The sequence below is a fragment of the Daphnia magna genome, linkage group LG1, assembly GCF_020631705.1.
Source record: "Daphnia magna isolate NIES linkage group LG1, ASM2063170v1.1, whole genome shotgun sequence".
In the NCBI taxonomy this organism is placed as follows: Eukaryota; Metazoa; Arthropoda; class Branchiopoda; order Diplostraca; family Daphniidae; genus Daphnia; species Daphnia magna.
The window spans coordinates 5,433,687-5,453,114 of NC_059182.1; the positions used below are offsets into that span (position 1 = coordinate 5,433,687).

General features: G+C 37.7%; 1 protein-coding gene, 1 long non-coding RNA gene, 2 other non-coding genes and 1 pseudogene across 20 annotated transcripts; all 5 read left to right on the top strand.

The window, feature by feature from the left end:
- Nucleotides 1-237: 237 nt before the first annotated feature.
- On the top strand, nt 238-6,462 carry LOC123469441 (magnetosome-associated protein MamJ-like). 17 transcript variants are annotated; one of them, XM_045168427.1, is made up of 14 exons: nt 564-720; nt 888-945; nt 1,034-1,084; nt 1,157-1,919; nt 2,008-2,059; nt 2,183-2,242; nt 2,322-2,381; nt 2,475-3,205; nt 3,266-3,370; nt 3,431-3,908; nt 4,070-5,518; nt 5,588-5,636; nt 5,771-5,821; nt 5,918-6,462. In XM_045168427.1, exons 4-11 carry the CDS (start codon nt 1,899-1,901, stop codon nt 4,261-4,263), a joined length of 1,701 nt encoding a protein of 566 aa, XP_045024362.1. In that variant the 5' UTR covers nt 564-720; nt 888-945; nt 1,034-1,084; nt 1,157-1,898; the 3' UTR covers nt 4,264-5,518; nt 5,588-5,636; nt 5,771-5,821; nt 5,918-6,462. The 17 variants fall into 17 exon arrangements, with proteins under 17 accessions (XP_045024355.1, XP_045024362.1, XP_045024369.1 ...); XM_045168434.1 differs by having other exon boundaries at nt 3,266-3,355; nt 3,566-3,908; XM_045168431.1 differs by having other exon boundaries at nt 2,475-3,133.
- On the top strand, nt 4,586-4,705 carry Trnai-uau. The gene is made up of 2 exons: nt 4,586-4,623; nt 4,670-4,705. It is a non-coding gene; the product is annotated as a tRNA-Ile (tRNA).
- Trnai-uau lies at nt 4,815-4,933 on the top strand. The gene is made up of 2 exons: nt 4,815-4,852; nt 4,898-4,933. It is a non-coding gene; the product is annotated as a tRNA-Ile (tRNA).
- Nucleotides 6,463-9,962: 3,500 nt separating the features above from the next.
- LOC123469442 lies at nt 9,963-13,347 on the top strand (annotated as a pseudogene).
- A 3,774-nt stretch (nt 13,348-17,121) lies between these two features.
- Nucleotides 17,122-17,684, top strand: LOC123471032. The gene is made up of 2 exons (XR_006644918.1): nt 17,122-17,297; nt 17,356-17,684. It is a non-coding gene; the product is annotated as an uncharacterized LOC123471032 (long non-coding RNA).
- The last annotated feature ends 1,744 nt before the right edge of the window (nt 17,685-19,428 follow it).

The following is a 19,428-nucleotide window of genomic DNA, read 5'->3' on the forward strand; positions in this document are numbered from 1 at the left end:
CAACATTGAAAGGTTAATGGTTTACTTACAAGTTTACGGTGTGTGAAGACCCAAATCAGTAGGCAAACGACGAAAAATAATGGCTTTCAGAAAGTTCGTTCGACGCGCCACCATACGGCATAGGACGAGCATAGCTTTGATCATTCCTCTCAGCCCTATCCCCGATCGTAGTCTTTACTTCGTAGTCTGTGGTTCTAGTCCTTAGTCCTTACACCTTAATACAATGTACTTAATTCGTGAAGTGATCTTATGTTAGTGATTGTCCAATTTCGTGTAATGACGTGTTTACGTTCAAGAACTGGTACGCATTTGAGGCAGACTGTGCCCGATATTTTAACGTTTGGCAAGGAAGCGAATTACATTCGTTTTCTTGCAACATCTGAATAAAAATGATTTTCATTAAGTGATTTCACGAAAATGATGTTCATTAAGTGATTTCACGAAAATGATGGAAAAGAATGAACAAAATCATGAACCTTATTCCGGAAGCGGAAACCAATCTGAGCAGATTGCAGGCGGATGCCAAAAGCCACAGGGACGGCGCTGGTAATGCCCGTTTTAACAAACAACTATGTTCATTCGTTACCCTAAATCTCGTTCGAAAAGAATTACAGTCAAGTTTTCAAGTCTCCATTTATAGACTGTGTCATCTGAATATTCAAAACAGACAGAAAACTTCATCTACTTCCTAAGACCAAAATGAACTGCTCCAGATTAATGGTAATAATTAAATTAATGACTCTTATGCATCCTGGCACACCTATTCTACTGCTAACCTGTTAAAATGAGTTAATTTTAGATTTTAAAAATCAGTAAAATAAATTTAAAAAGCAGGATATTGATTCAAACTTGCATAAGATTTCATTTTCATTTTCTACCATATTCAGGTGTTGCTGTCGATAGCCATTGTTACATCAGCTAATACACATCAATTGAATATGAAAGGTATACATTTGAATACTCATTACTGTCATAGATTAGATGGATGGCTGCAAATGTCTTCATTCGTCTATTTCATTGATTTGTTTTCTAGGCATGGACATGCGTGAAATTATCGATGCATATTTAAGAGAGGAACGTCACCGTAAGATTTGTTTATTTCACAAAAATGATGTCGCATTCAAATGGAACTCAAACAGTAGTTCTGTTATTTCAGTTCAGAGATCAGAAACTGTCGTTGTTCCAGAGCCCAAAGTCCGTTTGATGGCAAACACAGGATGCTTTTGGAGCGGGACATCGCCATTTTGTAACGGATTCTGCGGCAAAGGTTTCAATATGATTGTCAAGGATAAATCAGGAGACGGAATCAGATGCTGGTTTGGCATTAAAAAGCTCTGCTGCCCACTGCAGGGCTGAATCCTGGCATCGATGAAACGCAGCCCTTTCATGGACAGTGACTTCAGGGCTATTTTCAATGAATACATACAATTTCATTCTTAAATCTTTTGTGATTTACCTACGAAAATTTAGGCCTCGTTGGGTGTCACGGAAGGCGATGAATTTTGAACGAATTTGAATTTTCATCGTCGTCGTATAGCTGCAGTCATTTTTTCTTGATCAGTTTGGCTGATTTCCCCGTACTATACTTGTTATTGCGGTATTTAACTTCGATCAGCGTCTATACGAGATATCACCAGTTCAATCAGATTATAGTGACATGGTTGAATTATTGGTGCACCGACCAGGAAATCCGTTCCTTTTTCAGCGGATGCGAATTAGACCACACCAATAGATATATTTTGGTCTACTGATTATGCAAGACCAGTATAATTTTTTTAAATTGAAAGGTTCAATCGATGTGAGGAGTATATCGAAACATTATAGTGCGTGACTTTCGGTTACGTTGGAGACACTCGCTTTACGTCGTGTCTCTATGCTGGTCCATTTCTTCTCCCACGATGCATTTATCAATCGTTTTGGTAAGTTAAACTCTTAGGTTTAAAAGAATTGCCTTTATTCTAATGTAAGGAGAGTAAATTAATCAGAAACGGCATCTATTATGTACAGATGATAAACGTGGCTGCCGTTATGTTTGCCAAATGTAATCCGATAGATTCTGGTAATGTATATAAAGATCAACATTCGTAACGATAAACTTTCGTATGTTCCATAAAAATAATACGAGTCCCCCGTTCATTGCAAGATCATATAAAATTAATCAAAAATTTGGAAAATGTTTCAGAAATTGAAATGCTTGAGTGGCTTGATAATCCCAATGCTTACCTAAGGGATTTCAATCAAGGTACGATAGAAGCCAGCAATCGCAATGCTAACCACACAAAAGCTCTCCTTAATAAAAACTTTTGAAATGTTATTTTCAGAAACAGAAGAGCGTGAATGGCTTGATGATGCTTTTGAGCATTTCAACGATGTTCGCCATGGTATGTGAAAAAGGATCATTTATTTTCAAATTATTCTTCCTTTTCAATTTGATTTCACTGACTGTAAAGCAACTAACTATCACCTACTGTCAGTTAACTACGCAATGGCTAGGAATCAGGAAGAATTACGCTCACAGATGAACGAAATGGAACAACATGCCGCGGTGGACAGGAGTGTGATGCCAGTAGAGGAACAGAAATCCGAACAAGATTCTCAAGAAGAGCAGAAATTAGAACAAAATGCCATGGAACAAATGAATTCTGAACAATCTTCCGTAGATGGGAAATATGCGGAATACGTTACGTATGGGTATCGGTATAGTAGACCTACTCCTCCTGCATCTATCCAGGTGGAAACAAAACCAGAGAAGATTCCTGTAGCAGAAAATAAAGCGGATGAGATTCCAGTAGTACTGGAACAAGACCAAGCCACGGAGCGTAATCCCCAACCGGTTTTCGTAGAGGAGCAGAAAGCGGAACCGGTTCTAGTAGAGCAAACGAAACCCGAAGGCGTTTCGGTGGTACCGGAACAAGTTCTAGTAGATGTACCACAACCGGTGCAAATTCCAGTGGTGGAGACGAAACCCGGACAGTTTCCAGTAGATGCACCGCAACCGGGGCAAGTTCCATTGGTGGAAGAGAAACCCGAACAGGTACCGGTAGATGGACCGCAACCGATACAAGTTCCAGCGGTGGAGACCAAACCGGAACAGGTTCTAATAGAACCAAAGAAACCTGGAGACGTTTCGGAGGTACCAGAACAAGTTCCAGTAAATGTACCGCAACCGGTACAAATTCCATTGGTGGAGACCAAACCCGAACAGGTTCCAGTAGCGGAGACGGAACCCGTACAGGTTCCAGTAGTGGAGACGGAACCGGTACAGGTTCCAGTAGCGGAGACGGAACCCGTACAGGTTCCAGTAGCGGAGACGGAACCCGTACAGGTTCCAGTAGCGGAGACGGAACCCGTACAGGTTCCAGTAGCGGAGATGGAACCGGTACAAATTCCATTGGTGACGACCAAACCCGAACAAGTTCCAGTAGCGGAGACGGAACCCGTACAGGTTCCAGTAGTGGAGACGGAACCGGTACAAATTCCATTGGTGACGACCAAACCCGAACAAGTTCCAGTAGCGGAAACGGAACCCGTACAGGTTCCAGTAGGGGAGACGGAACCGGTACAGGTTCCAGTAGCGGAGACGGAACCCGTACAGGTTCCAGTAGCGGAGACGGAACCGGTACAGGTTCCAGTAGCGGAGACGGAACCCGTACAGGTTCCAGTAGCGGAGACGGAACCCGTACAGGTTCCAGTAGGGGAGACGGAACCGGTACAGGTTCCAGTAGCGGAGACGGAACCCGTACAGGTTCCAGTAGCGGAGACGGAACCGGTACAAATTCCATTGGTGACGACCAAACCCGAACAAGTTCCAGTAGCGGAAACGGAACCCGTACAGGTTCCAGTAGCGGAGACGGAACCCGTACAGGTTCCAGTAGAACAACAGAAACCAAATCCCAGTCGCCCCATAGGTAAGAAAGCCAAACAGTTTTTTTTTTTTGCTGCCTAACTGAATTATTTCAATTGAAAATTCATCGCTAGAATGAATTAGAATAAATGTTGAGTTTTCGTGTTAATGAACTATTATTCATGCTGTGCAAGAGAAAATGTCTTAATCTATCTGTAAATGTAGATTTTGAGGAATCGGGATGCTTTTGGAGTGGGACATCGCCCTTCTGCCATGGCAAATGTGGAACTTTCTACAGAGCCAAAATCATAGACAAAACGGGCGACGGAAGAACGTGCCTCACGGGAAACAAAAAACTGTGTTGTCCCATACCATCCAATCAATTGAAGAGCTTGATTGACCTGTACAAGAACCTGTAATTGAAAGCGATCTACTGTACAACGACATCAACGAATCCAAACGGCTCATTTTCCCCCCTCACACTTCGCGTCTAATAATCCAATGTTTTCTAGACCATTGCAGTTTGCTTCCTACCCCAAACACGTCTAACAATTACCAACAGTTTATTCATTTTAAGTGGAAATAAAAAATATGAAGTCATTTTTGTTAGGCGATTCATTTCCTGCCAAATGATGATGGAAAGGGGTTAAAGTTGGGAAACACGATCCTGTTATTGTCTCTTCCTATAAAAAAAAAACGCTTTCACACCTATACATATTTCACAAATGATTGAAAGTGATGTCTCCAGTGGCGCAGTTGGTTAGCGCATGGTACTTATATGTCAGTAATCTGAATGCGCGGAGGAATTGTATGATTCCTGAAGAAATGCCGAGGTCGCGAGTTCGAGCCTCGCCTGGAGAAAATGGTTTTTATGTTGGTCCCATTTCGATTATGTCGCTGTCTGTGACACTCTGATTGAAATGTGTTACTTTTGCTGGGATAAAGTTAGACGAGAAAGTATTAAAATACATCTCCAGTGGCGCAGTTGGTTAGCGCATGGTACTTATATGTCAGTAATTTCATTGTGCTAAGCATCGAGTGGTTCGTGAGGTAATGCCGAGGTCGCGAGTTCGAGCCTCGCCTGGAGAAACATGTTTTAATCCGATGGACAAATGTTGGAAAAAACTCATGTACAAATGCACAAAGCACCGACTGTTCATTCAATTGTGTTTGGTAAACGAAGTTTCAATTTGTAATTCAATTAGAAATTTATGACCTGTTATCGAAGTCCACGTTATATCAAACGAAAAGAGCCCAATGAGCCCAATGACGCATTTCTATACAGCCCGTTGTTTCCCGCGTCGCATCAAACAAAATTTCGTCTACTTTTCTCACCCTAAACTCTTGCGGCTGATTAAAATTCTTGCACAAATATACGGAAACCACTTTTCGTATCACAGCTTATAAAGGTTTTGCTTCTAAACGACACGGTGGCAGAGAAAACTATTTTTGGTGGTAAATGTTTTTATCAACAGGAAGGTGCGTGCACAGCGTTTCACACATCGATATCTAACGCCAAACCACGTCCTTTGTGCTTGATAAGTCTGAGGCGTTCGACTGTGTGAAGGGATTGTCTGACTTTATTCTAGATTGTTTGCGCGTCAAAGAAGCTTCATCTCTATAGAGCTCTCCTGTCGACGACCATATCCAACCATGAAGTTTTTGATCATTTTGGTAAATTAACCCTGCTGTATTCTGTACCTGTGCCGGTTATAATTATCGATTACTCATTTTTTATTGCAGGTGTTGGCTGTTGCTATGTTTACCAACGCACAAAATTTGGACACTATCGGTAAATATGTCTCATTAATTTTTATGCATTTCGTGTCACGATTTTATCCTTAATAGTATAGTTTACGTTGATGATATTTGAAAAAAAAGTGGTTGTCTATCAATTAAATTCTTTTACACTATTTTTCCGTTCAGAAGTGGAAACCCGTGATAATCCTAGCGCTTACTTACGAGAGAAACGTCAAAGTGAGTTTGAATTGGTATATTCTAAATAATTGCCCCAACAAACTACTGTATGTACTCAATTTAATCTTGCAATATCTTTATTTTTTTTTTTTACAGTTTTCTTGCCACAAGATGTAAGGCCACAAACTGCAGTCCCACAAGTTCTAGTCCCGCAAGTTGCCGCACCAGTCGATTTCCTATCGCCAAGTTCTGGATGCTTCTGGAGTGGGACGTCGCCGTTCTGTATCCCAGCCTGTGGTAAGAATTTCCACGAAGTTTTGACTGACATCAGAGGAGACGGGAAACGTTGCTGGACGGGCTTTAAGAAACGTTGCTGTCCCATACCTCCTGGTATGATTAAGTTTAAGGGCTAGATTGCTTTGTGAAAAACAAAAGAAAACACCCAGTGTCAACGTTTTGCCTTCGTCCTTGCTTATGACATAAACTGTCTAATTTATTTTTCCCTGGCTATTGATTCCGATTCCTTCTTCTTTCAATAACTGCTTACTATCCCGTTCAGTTCAGTTCATTTCTTCTTTAGTCCCAGGGAAAAACAAAATTTCTTTTCGATCTACAGACACAGAACGAAGGATTCATTGGTGTTACATGTTTTGTCAACTGTCCTTCCGTTTCAATACAACAAAATGATTTGCTTTCCTTAATTCAACGAAGGCTTAATACCCGTTGGATTGACCATGAACACACATAAATGGCCCTCTTAAGTGTTACATTGCAGCATCACATATACCGTTCTTCCCTGAAGACGATGCAAAATGCTCCACTGATTATTGAGCAGCAAATAAGTGTACGCTTGATCTCCCCAAATGCGCAAACTCCGAACCTGGAACGGCGCACCTCCGAACGGAAGTGTGTTAGCTCCAGTTTAACGTTTGCTAATTTCCCGATAGGGATTCTGTCTAGTGGGCTCATGTGTACACCACCGATGCCGATTTTTACGATATATCTCAATGGATGGCGTTTGCTGTAATAGGGATGTAACACAGGTTTGAGGGTAGTTCAGATATGTTTTACCGGTATACGTTTTGTGGGTTATTGTGCTGCTGCTCCCGGACTAGTGTTTTTGTAAAGTTGAGATAACGGTGGACTGGATAGTCACGGTTTTGCGATTTTTAGGTTTTAGCACGTTTTAGTTACGCAGAACGGCAGAAGCACGCTTTAGCACGAAAAAGTAATGAAATCCAATTTTAGGCTTTATTCGTCGCTAGATGGCGTTTGGCTTGAAACAAAATTGCTCCACGCAGAGTAACCTTAGGAACCATGGATGACAGCTATGAGAGAAAGAGTTCGTACTTGTAACGTGTTTTTATGAAAATTATCAATGATACGAGTCTTCTCCCGTCTTTTAGAGGGTGAAGTACTCCAATCTCAAACTGATTCACAAAAAAACAAACAAAACAAACAAAAACAGTGCGTAAGGGATTGCCAGGTAACCCAGTTAAACTAAAGCAGCCGCTTTAGTCGCACGTTAAACATATACATACCTACCTAACTTATCAATGATAGTCTACGGTCTGTTGATAGGAAGGGGAAAGGTTTTGTAAACAGTTCGTCTTACTCAACATGGTCGCGCACGTCTGGACGAAGCCTATGGCAAAGCTGCGCCGTCACTTTTGGCCAATAGGGTGCGACACTTATCGTCCAGACGACGCCAATCGTCTCTAGATGACACTTATCGTCCGGACGACACTTATTATTATTAGATGTGGCCTCAGCAAAATTGTCCTCGTGGAATGGTTAAAAATTTATGTTTATTGTTTTTTGTTTTTTTTTTTTGGTTTAAAAAAGAAGTATTTTTTGTTTTTATTTTTAAAAATCTATATATATGTTTAAAAAGAATAAACTTTTTAGTGAAAAAAAATTTGCTGTATTTTATTTCTTTGAGAACTACAAAACAAATTTGACATTAGAACAGAAGTAAGAATATATTATTATTTGATATGTAATTTTATCATTTGTTTTCATTCACGTTGGGAAGTACACTTTTTAATTAAGAAGGTAATCTATTGTGGCATTGTAAAAAAATTAACACACTTATCAAACAGGTAACTTATTTCACAAAATTTTAAAAAAAAAACCCTGACATCACCTTCTTTTTTTTTTTTCAGGTATCGGAATCCCACTAAGTTGACCAACAACCAAATTGAATAGTCAATTAAAAAACCCCCTTTAAATACCATCAATAACTAAGACTATACATTTAAAGCTAATTATGTATTTTTCAATTTACAAATGTAATTAAATAATGAAATCAATCAAAACAATTTTTTCTTGTCACTCTTCACTCTTTTTTTTTTTTTTATGTTGTTTATGAATAAAACACTTACTACTTCCTTTTTAAAATAAATTAATTTTTTTAAATATTTTTAAATATAATTAATTGGTAATTTAAAACGTTGGAATAATAATAAGTAAAAGTTAAATTCAAATTTGAATTACGCGCGTTATAAAATGGCTTAAACTATAAAAATCGAAGTAAAATATCATTAAAAGCTCTAGAGATAATAAGGAATATCAAAAATAAGTTTTATGTTTATTTTGCGTGTATATTAGTAACCAAAAAAAAAACCCAAAAAATTTTTTTTTTCCCCCCCCCCCAAAAAAAAAAAAAAATAAAATAATTAATTACGTTCTAAGTTTTCAGCGGATTTACATAATTTTTATCAATCGATAGGTATTTAAAAGATATCTATTTGGTGAATTTCATGAAAAAATATTGAAATGGAAAAAAATTCCATTTGAAAGAAATTTTTTCCGTTTTGTCGCTTAGGTCCACTATTGCGCTTGATCGATTAAACGCAAAAAATTTGTTTCATTTGGAATTTTCTTCCATTTCAATATTTTTTCATGAAATTCACCAAATAGATAGCTCTTTTAAATACCTATCGATTGACGTAAAATTTATGTAAATCCGCTGAAAACTTAGAACGTAATTAATTATTTTATTTTATGACATTTTAGCGGGGGGGGGGCCAAAAAAAATATTTTGGGTACGTTGTTTGGTTACTAATATACACCAAAATAAACATAAAACTTATTTTTGATATTCCTTATTATCTCTAGCACGTTTTAATATGATATTTTACTTCGATTTTTATAGTTTAAGAACCGCAAATTACAATAAAATTTCCCCCCTTCCCCCTTCCCCCAACCATTTCGGGGGGCCAATTTTGATAACGCGCGTAATTCAAATTTAATTCTTTTACTTATTATTATTCCAACGTTTTAAATTACCAAGAATGGAACCCAAGTACGTTAAAAAAACTCAATGTATTTTAAAGAGTAAGCAGTAAGTGTTTTATTCATAAACAACATAAAGCAAATACAATGAGTGAAGAGTGACATGAACAAATTGTTTTGATTGTTTCATTATTTAATTACATTTGTAAATTGAAAAATACATAATTAGCTTTAAATGTATAGTCTTAGTTTATTGATGTAGGTAAGAGTTTTAATTGACTATTCAATTGTTGGTTGTTGCCCGGCCACCTAGTGGGTTCCGATACCTGAAAAGGGAAAAATAAAAGAGTGATGTCAGGGCTATAACATTAAAATTTTTGTGAAATAAGTTACCTGTTTGATAAGTGTGTTAATTTTTTTACAATGCCACAATAGATTACCTTCTTAATCAAAAAGTGTACTTCCCAACGTGGAAGACAAACCCACAATGAATGCAAATTTAAAGCTTTGGCTGAGTAACACTGTAAAAATTTTATACATTTCACTAATCCTAAATAAAATTCGTTAATTGGTAAGAAATTCATTAATATTACCTATCAAATAATAATTTTTTTTTTCTTTGTTCTAATGTCAAATTTGTTTCGTTAAGGTCTAAAAGAAATAAAATACAGCAAATTTTTTTCACTAAAAAGTTTATTCTTTTTAAACATATATATAGATTTTAAAAATACAAACACAAATACAACTCACTTTAAAACCAAAAAAAAAAAAAAAAAAAAAAAAAAAAATTTTTTGACAGCTGTAAGCCTCTTTAAAAAAAAAAAAAAAAAAAAAAAAAAAAAAAAAAAATATTCTGTCAGCTGACGATAGGCGTCGTCTGGACGATAAGTGTCTCTCCTTATTGCCCAAAAGTGACGGCGCAGCTTTGCCATAGGCTTCGTCTCGGCGTGCGCGACCAACCTGGTCTTACTCCCACATTTGAAGAATTGACAATGTATATCAGTCTGTGTGTCAGTCTGTGTGTCAATAATCTCGATGTTAAAGAAGAATTGTGGAATGGTTTATTAAAAAAGGTGCTACAGAATCAAATATCAATAGCAACAGTAATGTGACAGCCAAGTAAGTGGATGTAGCTGAGCTAGAGCTACTAAAAAAAAAACTGAAGACTGTAAAATAAATCATATAAAAAATGGGGAAACCACCATATTGTGAACGGATCTCAAAACTGTTTGAACAGCTATGGAGAAAAAAGAGATTGAAGTGTGCAGCAGCTTGCCTCCTTAAAAAAATTAATTCAAATGGATACACAGTATTCAAAATAGCTGGAAGCATTAAGACAGAAATAAAGTTCAAAGTTTTTTTCTTTTCATTTTACCATTTTTATTTAGTCTGTATAGGGCTATAGGCATTATATACTTATTTGATATGTGCATATTTTTTGTAAATTGTTAAAACTTTTCAGTAATTAGATTTCAGGAAATTACATAACAAGTGCAAAAAGATTGAACAAAGTGCCAAAGCGCAACACAAGAATAAAAAACTTCCAACCTCTAACCACAAAGATGTTTAAGGTATTTGACAAATCTGTAATCATGTTAATAAAATGACTTTTGGTATTCCTTTATTTGCAGGAAAAACCTAAAGTTTGAGGTCAATACATTTTTTTCTCATTGCAAGTTTTGTAAAACAAATGGTTAACTAGTAACACATGCAACTAGCTACACATGACTTATAATTCGGATCAAATGTTTTCACAAGTGAAGATTGATTCCACAATCATCAGCTTCGCAGGCAGACACCCATCCACAAAGCCATGGGTGATAGATGATATAAAATATCTTAATTAAAAAATTTAAATTTTAGTTTATTAATTGCAGAGTCAGAGAACAATGTGTGGAATCTTAAATTCTAGCCCTGGAAACCCCAGGTGCCCTTCTGCTTCAACAAGGCTATAAAGCAATTATAATTTCAAGAGGTAAAGATTGAAACCAAAAACAAATCACAGAAATTTTTTAGTTGGCTTTTCTACTTCATTTTTTGTTATCCTTAACTTATGGAAACATGGAAATGTATACATATGTTCAGGGTCAAGGTAATGAATGATTGAGCCAAAAATGAATTTTACATTCTGAACAGGTCCCAATTCAGTTTACGTGGTGGATGCCCCAGACCCAGCAATCTTTACTTGTGGTCTTCCAATGCCGGTTATTTATTATGCATGCAATTACTCAATAAGGAATTAGGTAACCAATTCTGTTTTATATCAAATTTTTATTATTACAATTATTTCACAGCAGTATTTAACATGTCTGAAAACAATTATGTCATAAAATAATTAGTGCTTTCTCTTTTGTTTTCTATTTTAATTTAATTAATTTGTGTGTGTGTTTTGTTCTGTTTAGGTGGAACGGTGAAGAGAAAAGATGTTCGCAAAGATGGGCAATTCGAGATCCAAGTAGAAACGGAGTGCCCTTTGTTTAAATGCTTAGAGACTCGGCAAATGGTATTACTGACCAATGGTGACAACGTAGACAAGGTTGCAGAATGGCTGCATTGATCTTAATGGCTGGTGTAAAATAACAGGACGAAAAATGTTGCATAACTTCTTGTTCGACATTTGTGGATTGCAAGGAGGTTTCACATTGGAGAAACGCGAGCAGCAGTGTTTCGATTACATCCGGCGCACGGTCGGACGTGAAAAGCTCGTGCTCATGCTGGTAAGCGAAGCGGCGTAGTCGTTTCCGCCGTTTGTGCTGCCCTTCTCCATAAAGCACTTCCCCAGGGTGACGACTCGTCGCGAGTGCAGGCCATCCATATCGATAACGGTTTCCTGCGTAAAGACGAATCCGAGCAGGTCGTCACTAGTTTACAGCAACTCGGGCTCAATCTTCGTGTAATTTGAGATAGTTTTCTGGACCGTTCAGAATCTCATGAGTGGCCGATTTGATATGTGATATGTGGACAGTGGCTTCTCATTTCTTTTTCATACCAGCGACCAGATTTGATGTTTCGAATTCTTTTAGGTTGTAAAAGCAAGTTTGACTTTCTACGATGTTTCCACTAACGTGCATGGTGGCCAAACTTTGTCGTTGTGTCGGGCTGTTAATCCGGAAGAAAAACGTCGAATTATTGGGGATACGTTTGTCAAAGTGGCCGATCGAACGGCTAAGGATTTAAATCTCACTTGGGATAATCTATTTCTTGGACAAGGTATCAACCTTCTGTTGTTTTTTTTTTCTTCAATTTATTATATTGCCTAATATTCAATGTCATCATATATGAAAATTTTACAGGTACTTTGAGACCGGATTTAATTGAGTCCGCTTCGCATATGGCTTCTTCGCGCGCTCATGCCATAAAGACTCATTATAACGATTCCGAAATGGTTCGTCAGTTGCGCCTTCACGGCCGTGTAGTAGAATCTTTTAAAGGTAATTGCATTGAGGTGTTTCCTGCGTTATGGTATTCCAGTAAGATCTTTACTGAAATTTGAATTCAACTATTTGAGATTAGTAAAGTTCAAGTACTAAAATGCGAGAATTGTACGGATTTCAAAGTAAAATCTATTTTCTTTGGGTTTTAGGAGGAAAAACTAGATGGCGTTGCTGTGCGTCTTCGATCATGGCCTACTAAATGGTTAAGGCCAGTAAACTTCAATCTTCCCTATGAAGGCGAGAGGATTTGCTACCCAAGCCAATCAGAATCCTTTCTGATCACGTGCCGATTAGGGCCAATCAGGAGAGGGAGGATACGTCGACGCCATCTAGCGCTCGATAGTGTGACTCCTTAAATAATAACAATTTACAGAGGACAGGGAATTTCATAGACAGACAGCTTATTATGCTGATGTAAGTGGTAGCTCAGTGATAGAAGAGCGGCATGGCAAGTTAAAGGTCCAGAGTTCAACTCCCACACGTAGCTGAAAATAATGTTTTTGGATTTTGTTTGTTTTATTGTCACACCGCAGACGTCGGCCATTTCTGTCTGTCTGTCAAATTCCCTGTCCTCTGTAAATTGTTATTATTTAAGGAGTCACACTATCGTATCCTCCCTCTCCTGATTGGCCCTAATCGGCACGTGATCAGAAAGGATTCTGATTGGCTTTGGTAGCAAATCCTCTCGCCTTCATAGGGAAGATTGAAGTTTACTGGCCTTAACCATTTAGAAGGCCATGCTTCGATAAACATTACGAGAGGTAAGTTAAATGGTTGTTTGTTAAGTTTCTACCCTGTTTAGTGTTTCAAAGGATTTTTCTTTAAATATTAACGGTATGTTATTATCTGCTCAGTATTGCTATCGTTTTGTGTGTATTGAAAAGAAAATCCTTAAAATATATTGTTTTTTGTATGTTTCACCTTGTCAGCTACTGAACCAGTAGCCTGCATTCCTGCTATCAATGTTGTCAATATTTTAAGCCTGACTAGCACAGTAGCATCTAGTTTTAACGATATCGTGCGTTGTTTTTATTTAAGCCCGACTTAGCTTTAAGGCCTCAACCCCTAGCTTTGTCGGGAGCCTATCAGGAACTTTACGAACACCGAGAGCCGTTGAGTTTATCTCAGTAATTAAGCCCGACGTCTTGTACCAACTGCTCTTCTCTAATTGTAATCATTCAATTGAGGAATTTTGAAGAGATTCGGTACTGCCATCTATCGACAATTTACTCAGTAATTAAGCTCTACTTTTTGTACAAAAAGTTGCCCTTATAATTTCGTTTATTTTTCAAAAGGCTGGTTTAAAGAGAAAACCAATAGCATAATCGAAATCAGTGTCAATTTTACTAATGCCATGTGATTTTAATCGAATTTCGAGAGATGTCGTTTTTTGTAGATTTTGACGAAAGTGGTAAGGCTATACCCTTCCCACTTTTTCATTTTTGGCAAAATTTTTAATTTTGCTTAAAATACATTATTTAGATTCAGAATTGAATGGAAAACACGGAAATCAAGTTTATTTTTCCGATGATTTAATAGTTTTTGAAATATACGTAAAAAACCAAGTTGGTGCACCAACAGCACCTTACTTACGTTTATTTAAAAAATGGCTGGTTCAACAAGAAATCTATTAACTTAATCGAAATCGGCGTTCAATTTAGATTATTTATGTGATTTGTTTTTTCTCCAAGGCTATCGGGAACTTCGCGAACACGGAACACCGGGAACCGGTAAGTTATTAAAACGCTGGCGCTCATCAACACCGGAGCGTACTGGCGATTTGTCCAGCGGTAAGCCATCTATTGAGCTTCATTAAACTTCATGCTCATGTTAACTTTCAGAGACATCTAGGGGACAAATCATTGACTGATTATCAAGGACATCGTACTGAGTTCTGACAGCTGATTCATTTGGTATGGCGGCGTCGACGAGAACGGTAGACATAATGGAGGTTGTTCTCATTGAAATTTCGCCTTTGATTTCTTGTAATTTCAGGTTTGTTTTAAAATAGATTTTTCCTGTTTTGTTCAATGCTTTTACAAAGTGAAACTAATCTGTACAAACCTCTTAGAGATATTATGGGCAAAATTGAATTTGAAATAAGTTTCTATCACGCTTTGAAAATTATTTAAAGGAGAACCTTGACTCGATTCTCGTTTAATACCAGCAAGTATTTTATATTTGTAAGTCAAATGCAGCCACTTTTGCTTGCCAGCTTTGCAAAAAATTTTCTTTAATGAAAATTGTCATTAATTTTATAGTCTTCACTCTAATTGCCATGATTCAGGTCTTCGTAGGGACTTTCACTATTTATTGTTAACTGTATAAGTTTTGTAACTATACTTGCAGGCTTTGCCCGTTTCCAGGATGTACATAATATGCTGTGTTGGTCCATTAGATACATCCATGACAAAAGAAAAGTCATATAAATTTCAGGTGGAAGGTGGAACAGAGAAATTGTTTCAATGTAAATAAAATATATCCAATATCATCTTTGTGTTTGGTGAATCATTACCTCCATCCAATGAAACATGAGGAAGTTAAAGCTGAAATTGGTTAATTGCCTTCAATCTTACACAGTGAAAAGATCTTGTGCTGATGTGTAGTAATTGTGTTTCACATATGGTAAAGAGAAAGAGAAATTCATTTTAAAGATTCTTAACCACTATTTTTTTTTTGTACCAGAAAAAATTAAATATGGCAGTCAGATAGTGAAAAAAAAATGAAAAGTTATTCCTTGATAGCTGTATTTTGTTTAAGTGAAACAGGTTAGTTGAACCATAGACTACGAAGTAGTTTGAGAATCCCTAGTAAGTTTCCGCCCAGTACGTTTTGTTACCCATGAGTTTAACAATAAATGTATATTACAATTTCTAGTAGGTAAAGGAATTTAAAAAATACACATACAAAATAGAATTGAATTGAAATATTTTATTGTCCCTCCTCCACCCATCAATTCCTCCACTGTTTTACATATAACAATACATAAATAGTTAATTACAAGTATACATACATACAAGTATACATACATACAAACATACATACATACAAACATACATAAAACTAATTAGTTAACCCGTTGGCTGCCAGGCCACGCAACCCGTAGGTTGCTTAAACTACATTAGCTACGCATCGTGTCTGAAGGATCGCCGACCAATGGGGACTTGTCCGAAGACAAGTCCGGGCTGACACGGTGACGGAATCCGTTACAGGGAATGCACACCCTCAGGAATCCGCCACCGCATCGACAAGGAGAAGTCCCTAATGGTGCATTGCCTAAAGCGCCTTGCGGCGAGGCCATTGCGACTGCTCCACCCCATGGCTATAGACCATGAGGTAGAACAGCGCGGCCGGTCCCTATAAGCTACAAAAAAAATGGGGCGCAAACGGGGTGGCAGCCAACGGGTTAACTATACAACACAACATACAAAAATACAGCACAAAACTATACCAGTTAAGCACCTCTCTGGAGTTTTTTCCTCGATCCGATTGTTCCATCGTTGTAGGCCACAGACGAAGATATAGGCAGCGACGAAGACGGAGATGAGCCGATGGCGAAGTTGAAGACAGCGATGAGATGATGGAGAAAACGAAGGCAGCAATAAAACGATGGCGAAGGTGAGGGCGAAGACGGCGATGAGTCGACGGCGATAAGGCGAAGGCGGCGATGAGATGAACGCGAAGATAAACGCGAAGACGACGACGAGGCAGGCAAAGACAGCGACGAGGCAGGCAAAGACAGCGACGAGGCCATGGCGCAGGCAAAGACAGCGACGAGGCCATGGCGCAGGCAAAGACAGCGACGAGGCGATGGCGCAGGCAAAGACAGCGACGAGGCGATGGCGCAGGCAAAGACGGCGACGAGGCGATGGCGCAGGCAAAGACGGCGACGAGGCGATGGCGGAGGCAAAGACAGCGACGAGTCGATGAAACGATGGCGAAGGCGAAGGCAAAAACGGCGATGAGACCAAAACGAAAACGGCGAAGACAGACGGCGATGAGGCGAAAACTAGGACTTTGTTTCCTTGGCCCTGCATAACAGTTGTTAAGAAATCAGATCAACGAACAACATAACATTGATGGATAAGAGTTGAATTATTTTAATTCAGTGAGATTTAAAAAAAAAATAGAAGCTTGAAAACTAGCTTGGGTGATTTCCTTGGATTACTGGGACCGTAGTGATTCAGCTGACCAAAGATGGGGGATGCTTCTCATCTTCAATCTTGTTTCAACAGGTGCTTGACACAAACACTTATTGTGTCATACAGCTTCGCTATTTGAATTAAGATTCAGGGAAATCAAATAAGGAAATATTTAGTAAACATAAAAGTTATGATGTGGAACACAATGGTGATAAAGATGTATAAACACAGATATCTTAAATCATAATAACTGAACCAGTGAAACAGTTCAGTCAATCTGTTTGAATCAACACAGATTGAGGTTCATTGTAAAGTAATACTCTAGAATTAAATTGAGCAAAAATGTTTCTGCTGTGCTCTGAAAAAGAACTGAGAGACAGAAAACTCCAAAAGCATAAGAATGCATCAACCAATTTGCAGTCTGAGCATTAATTGTATGCTATCTGCCATTCTACTTACATCACTTGTTAATATACTAGGCTTCCACCTGCCTAGGCCTAATAAAAACAATTTTTAAATAATGCCTGTATAAGAATAATGGTTCTAAGTTACTTACTTCCTGGTCTAGATGCACAAAACAATAAGAAAATTTCAAAAACAACAGAGCAAAAATGTTTTTCATGTTCACACAGCTAAAATGGCGGACATGCAGACGACGGTAGCGTATAATCCTTTGGGTTTCAATCCAACACAACAAACGATTGTTTAAATCTAATATGATAGGTATCCTGGAAAATGTACCTACACTTACACTACACTGAATGATTGATTTGATTTTTAGGAGAGAGTGCTTTGCATGCAAATTTTCCAGGTGTGAACAACTCTGGAAATACAAAGTAGTCCTGCAAAATTTGGGGATGGAACAAATTATTTTCTTAGGCAAAATATACGATTTTGCTAAATTTTATATTGTCATCTGATTGACACATGAACTCCACATGAACCCCATGTTGTGAAGCCCGAAAATACGAATTTCGTTTTTTGTGTGTTGCAAACTCGTAAGTTTGTCTCCTTTGGTTTAAATATGGATTGAATAAAGACTTTGTATAATTTGTCGGCCTGAAGCCCTTAACTGTAGGCCATAGTCGGGGTGCAATGCTCAACGATTCGTTACAAGTTTTAAATAATTTTAAAATTTTGTATTGACTAATCTCCACATATTATACTTATGGTGTAGTTACCAACGCAGAGGATGAATGCTTTCATCAAGATTAGACAATCGTAGCTGGTAATCTGGTTATTGTTTTATGATCCATGACTTCTTGCCGTCCATCTTAGTTTCCGGCAATTGCTTTTCTACTCCGTTTAACATCCATCCAAACAATAATAAAAAAAACAATAATGAACAAACCCGAATCAAGGTCCACTGAACTGGGAGATTGATTAACGGTAAATTATGAGATGAGTCGAAGTAGGATTGAAATACTTAAAATTGTTGCTCGAAGAAAAAAAGCTTTCAGTAACTGCCGACTTTTATCGCATTCTACTTTTCACGCAAGAGGGAAAACAAGAATCAGAGGTGTGGACATGTGGTGGTTGCGATATGGAATACATTAACAAAAGCTGCAGCTTACAGCAAGGCAGTACTTGAAATTCATACTGTGCCTATGGATCAATTGTAGAATTTATTACCTGAAAACAAAGAAATTGTTCACACCTTAGAACTTTCGATTTGTGAATGTAGTATTGGACTTGTTTGTTAATTTGCTGAACTCTACTTAGTACATGTTTTAAAACCAAAATAAAAATATTGCAAGACAATTCGTTCTTTAACTTGTATAAGACTGCCCTGGAAGGAAATTAGTCGTTTTTTCCTAAAATTGCTCTAATAGTATTTCTTATGCTTTACTTGAACCAACCTGGATTAGATGATGGATATAAAAGGAACTGATAAGACTCCCAAATTGACACCATAAGTAGTTTTGAATGCTCAAGGAGGAAAACAGGGTCAGCAATCAATTCAACCATATCTTGAGTATAGTACAAATCTACGACAATGAACTACTTTGTTGGAAATAAGATTAATTGCAACAGGTTCCACTAATCAAACTGTGGGTTCAATAAGAAAACTTTTAAAGTTATTTTTCATCATAATATTTTGGGAGCAGTCATTGAGGTATAGAAATCCAGTCTTTGAATGCACATTTATCATCCAGTACTTTCTTAGGAATGAATTTTATCCACAGCTAACAGCTTTTCATCTCAAATGGCTTGATGCAACAAACATCACGAGGGAAAACCACAGACTAGGAGTAGAAAATCTACTCCTATCTACTCCTATCTACTCCTAGTCTGTGGTAAAACTGCAGACCATATGGCACGGACCGCGGGATCTATATGTGATACAATCTGTAAAAAAAATTTAAAATATATCTTATGACTTCAAGTATGGTATTGAAAACACATCACTCAAACCAATCTATCAATTTACAAGGCATGAATCTTAATCCATATTCGGTGGCCTGGTTGTAAAAACGTGCATTTTGACTAGATGGTTTGGATCCGGTTCGACTGCTGTCTGTAGGAAACGATGGAATTGATAAAAAAACTTAAAAGAAAAATTATAATAAATATTCAATAGTAATTCAAATTTCTCCTTGTAATCAAAATTTTCCCTTCGCGAAAATATCGTCGCGAATCTCTTGTACGCTTTTTTTATCATCGTTTGCTTTGCCGCGGAAATGGGTTTTTTTCTTGTAAAGGAGATAACATCGAAGTGTCACGTCGAACTCCCGCAATTATCGGCTGAACAATGATGGAGTGCGGAGCGATCTAGACAGACGACTCCAATTTCGGCAGTTTTTTTTCTTCGCGTTAGATGGCGTTTTGGGGAAAAACTAGAACTATAACAACT

Coding starts and splice junctions, on each gene's coding strand:
- LOC123469441 (XM_045168420.1), top strand. CDS start 1,899: ATGCATTTATCAATCGTTTTG. Junction 2,382..2,474: donor TTTCAACGATGTTCGCCATG/GTATGTGAAAAA, acceptor ACCTACTGTCAG/TTAACTACGCAATGGCTAGG. Junction 3,909..4,069: donor AAATCCCAGTCGCCCCATAG/GTAAGAAAGCCA, acceptor CTGTAAATGTAG/ATTTTGAGGAATCGGGATGC.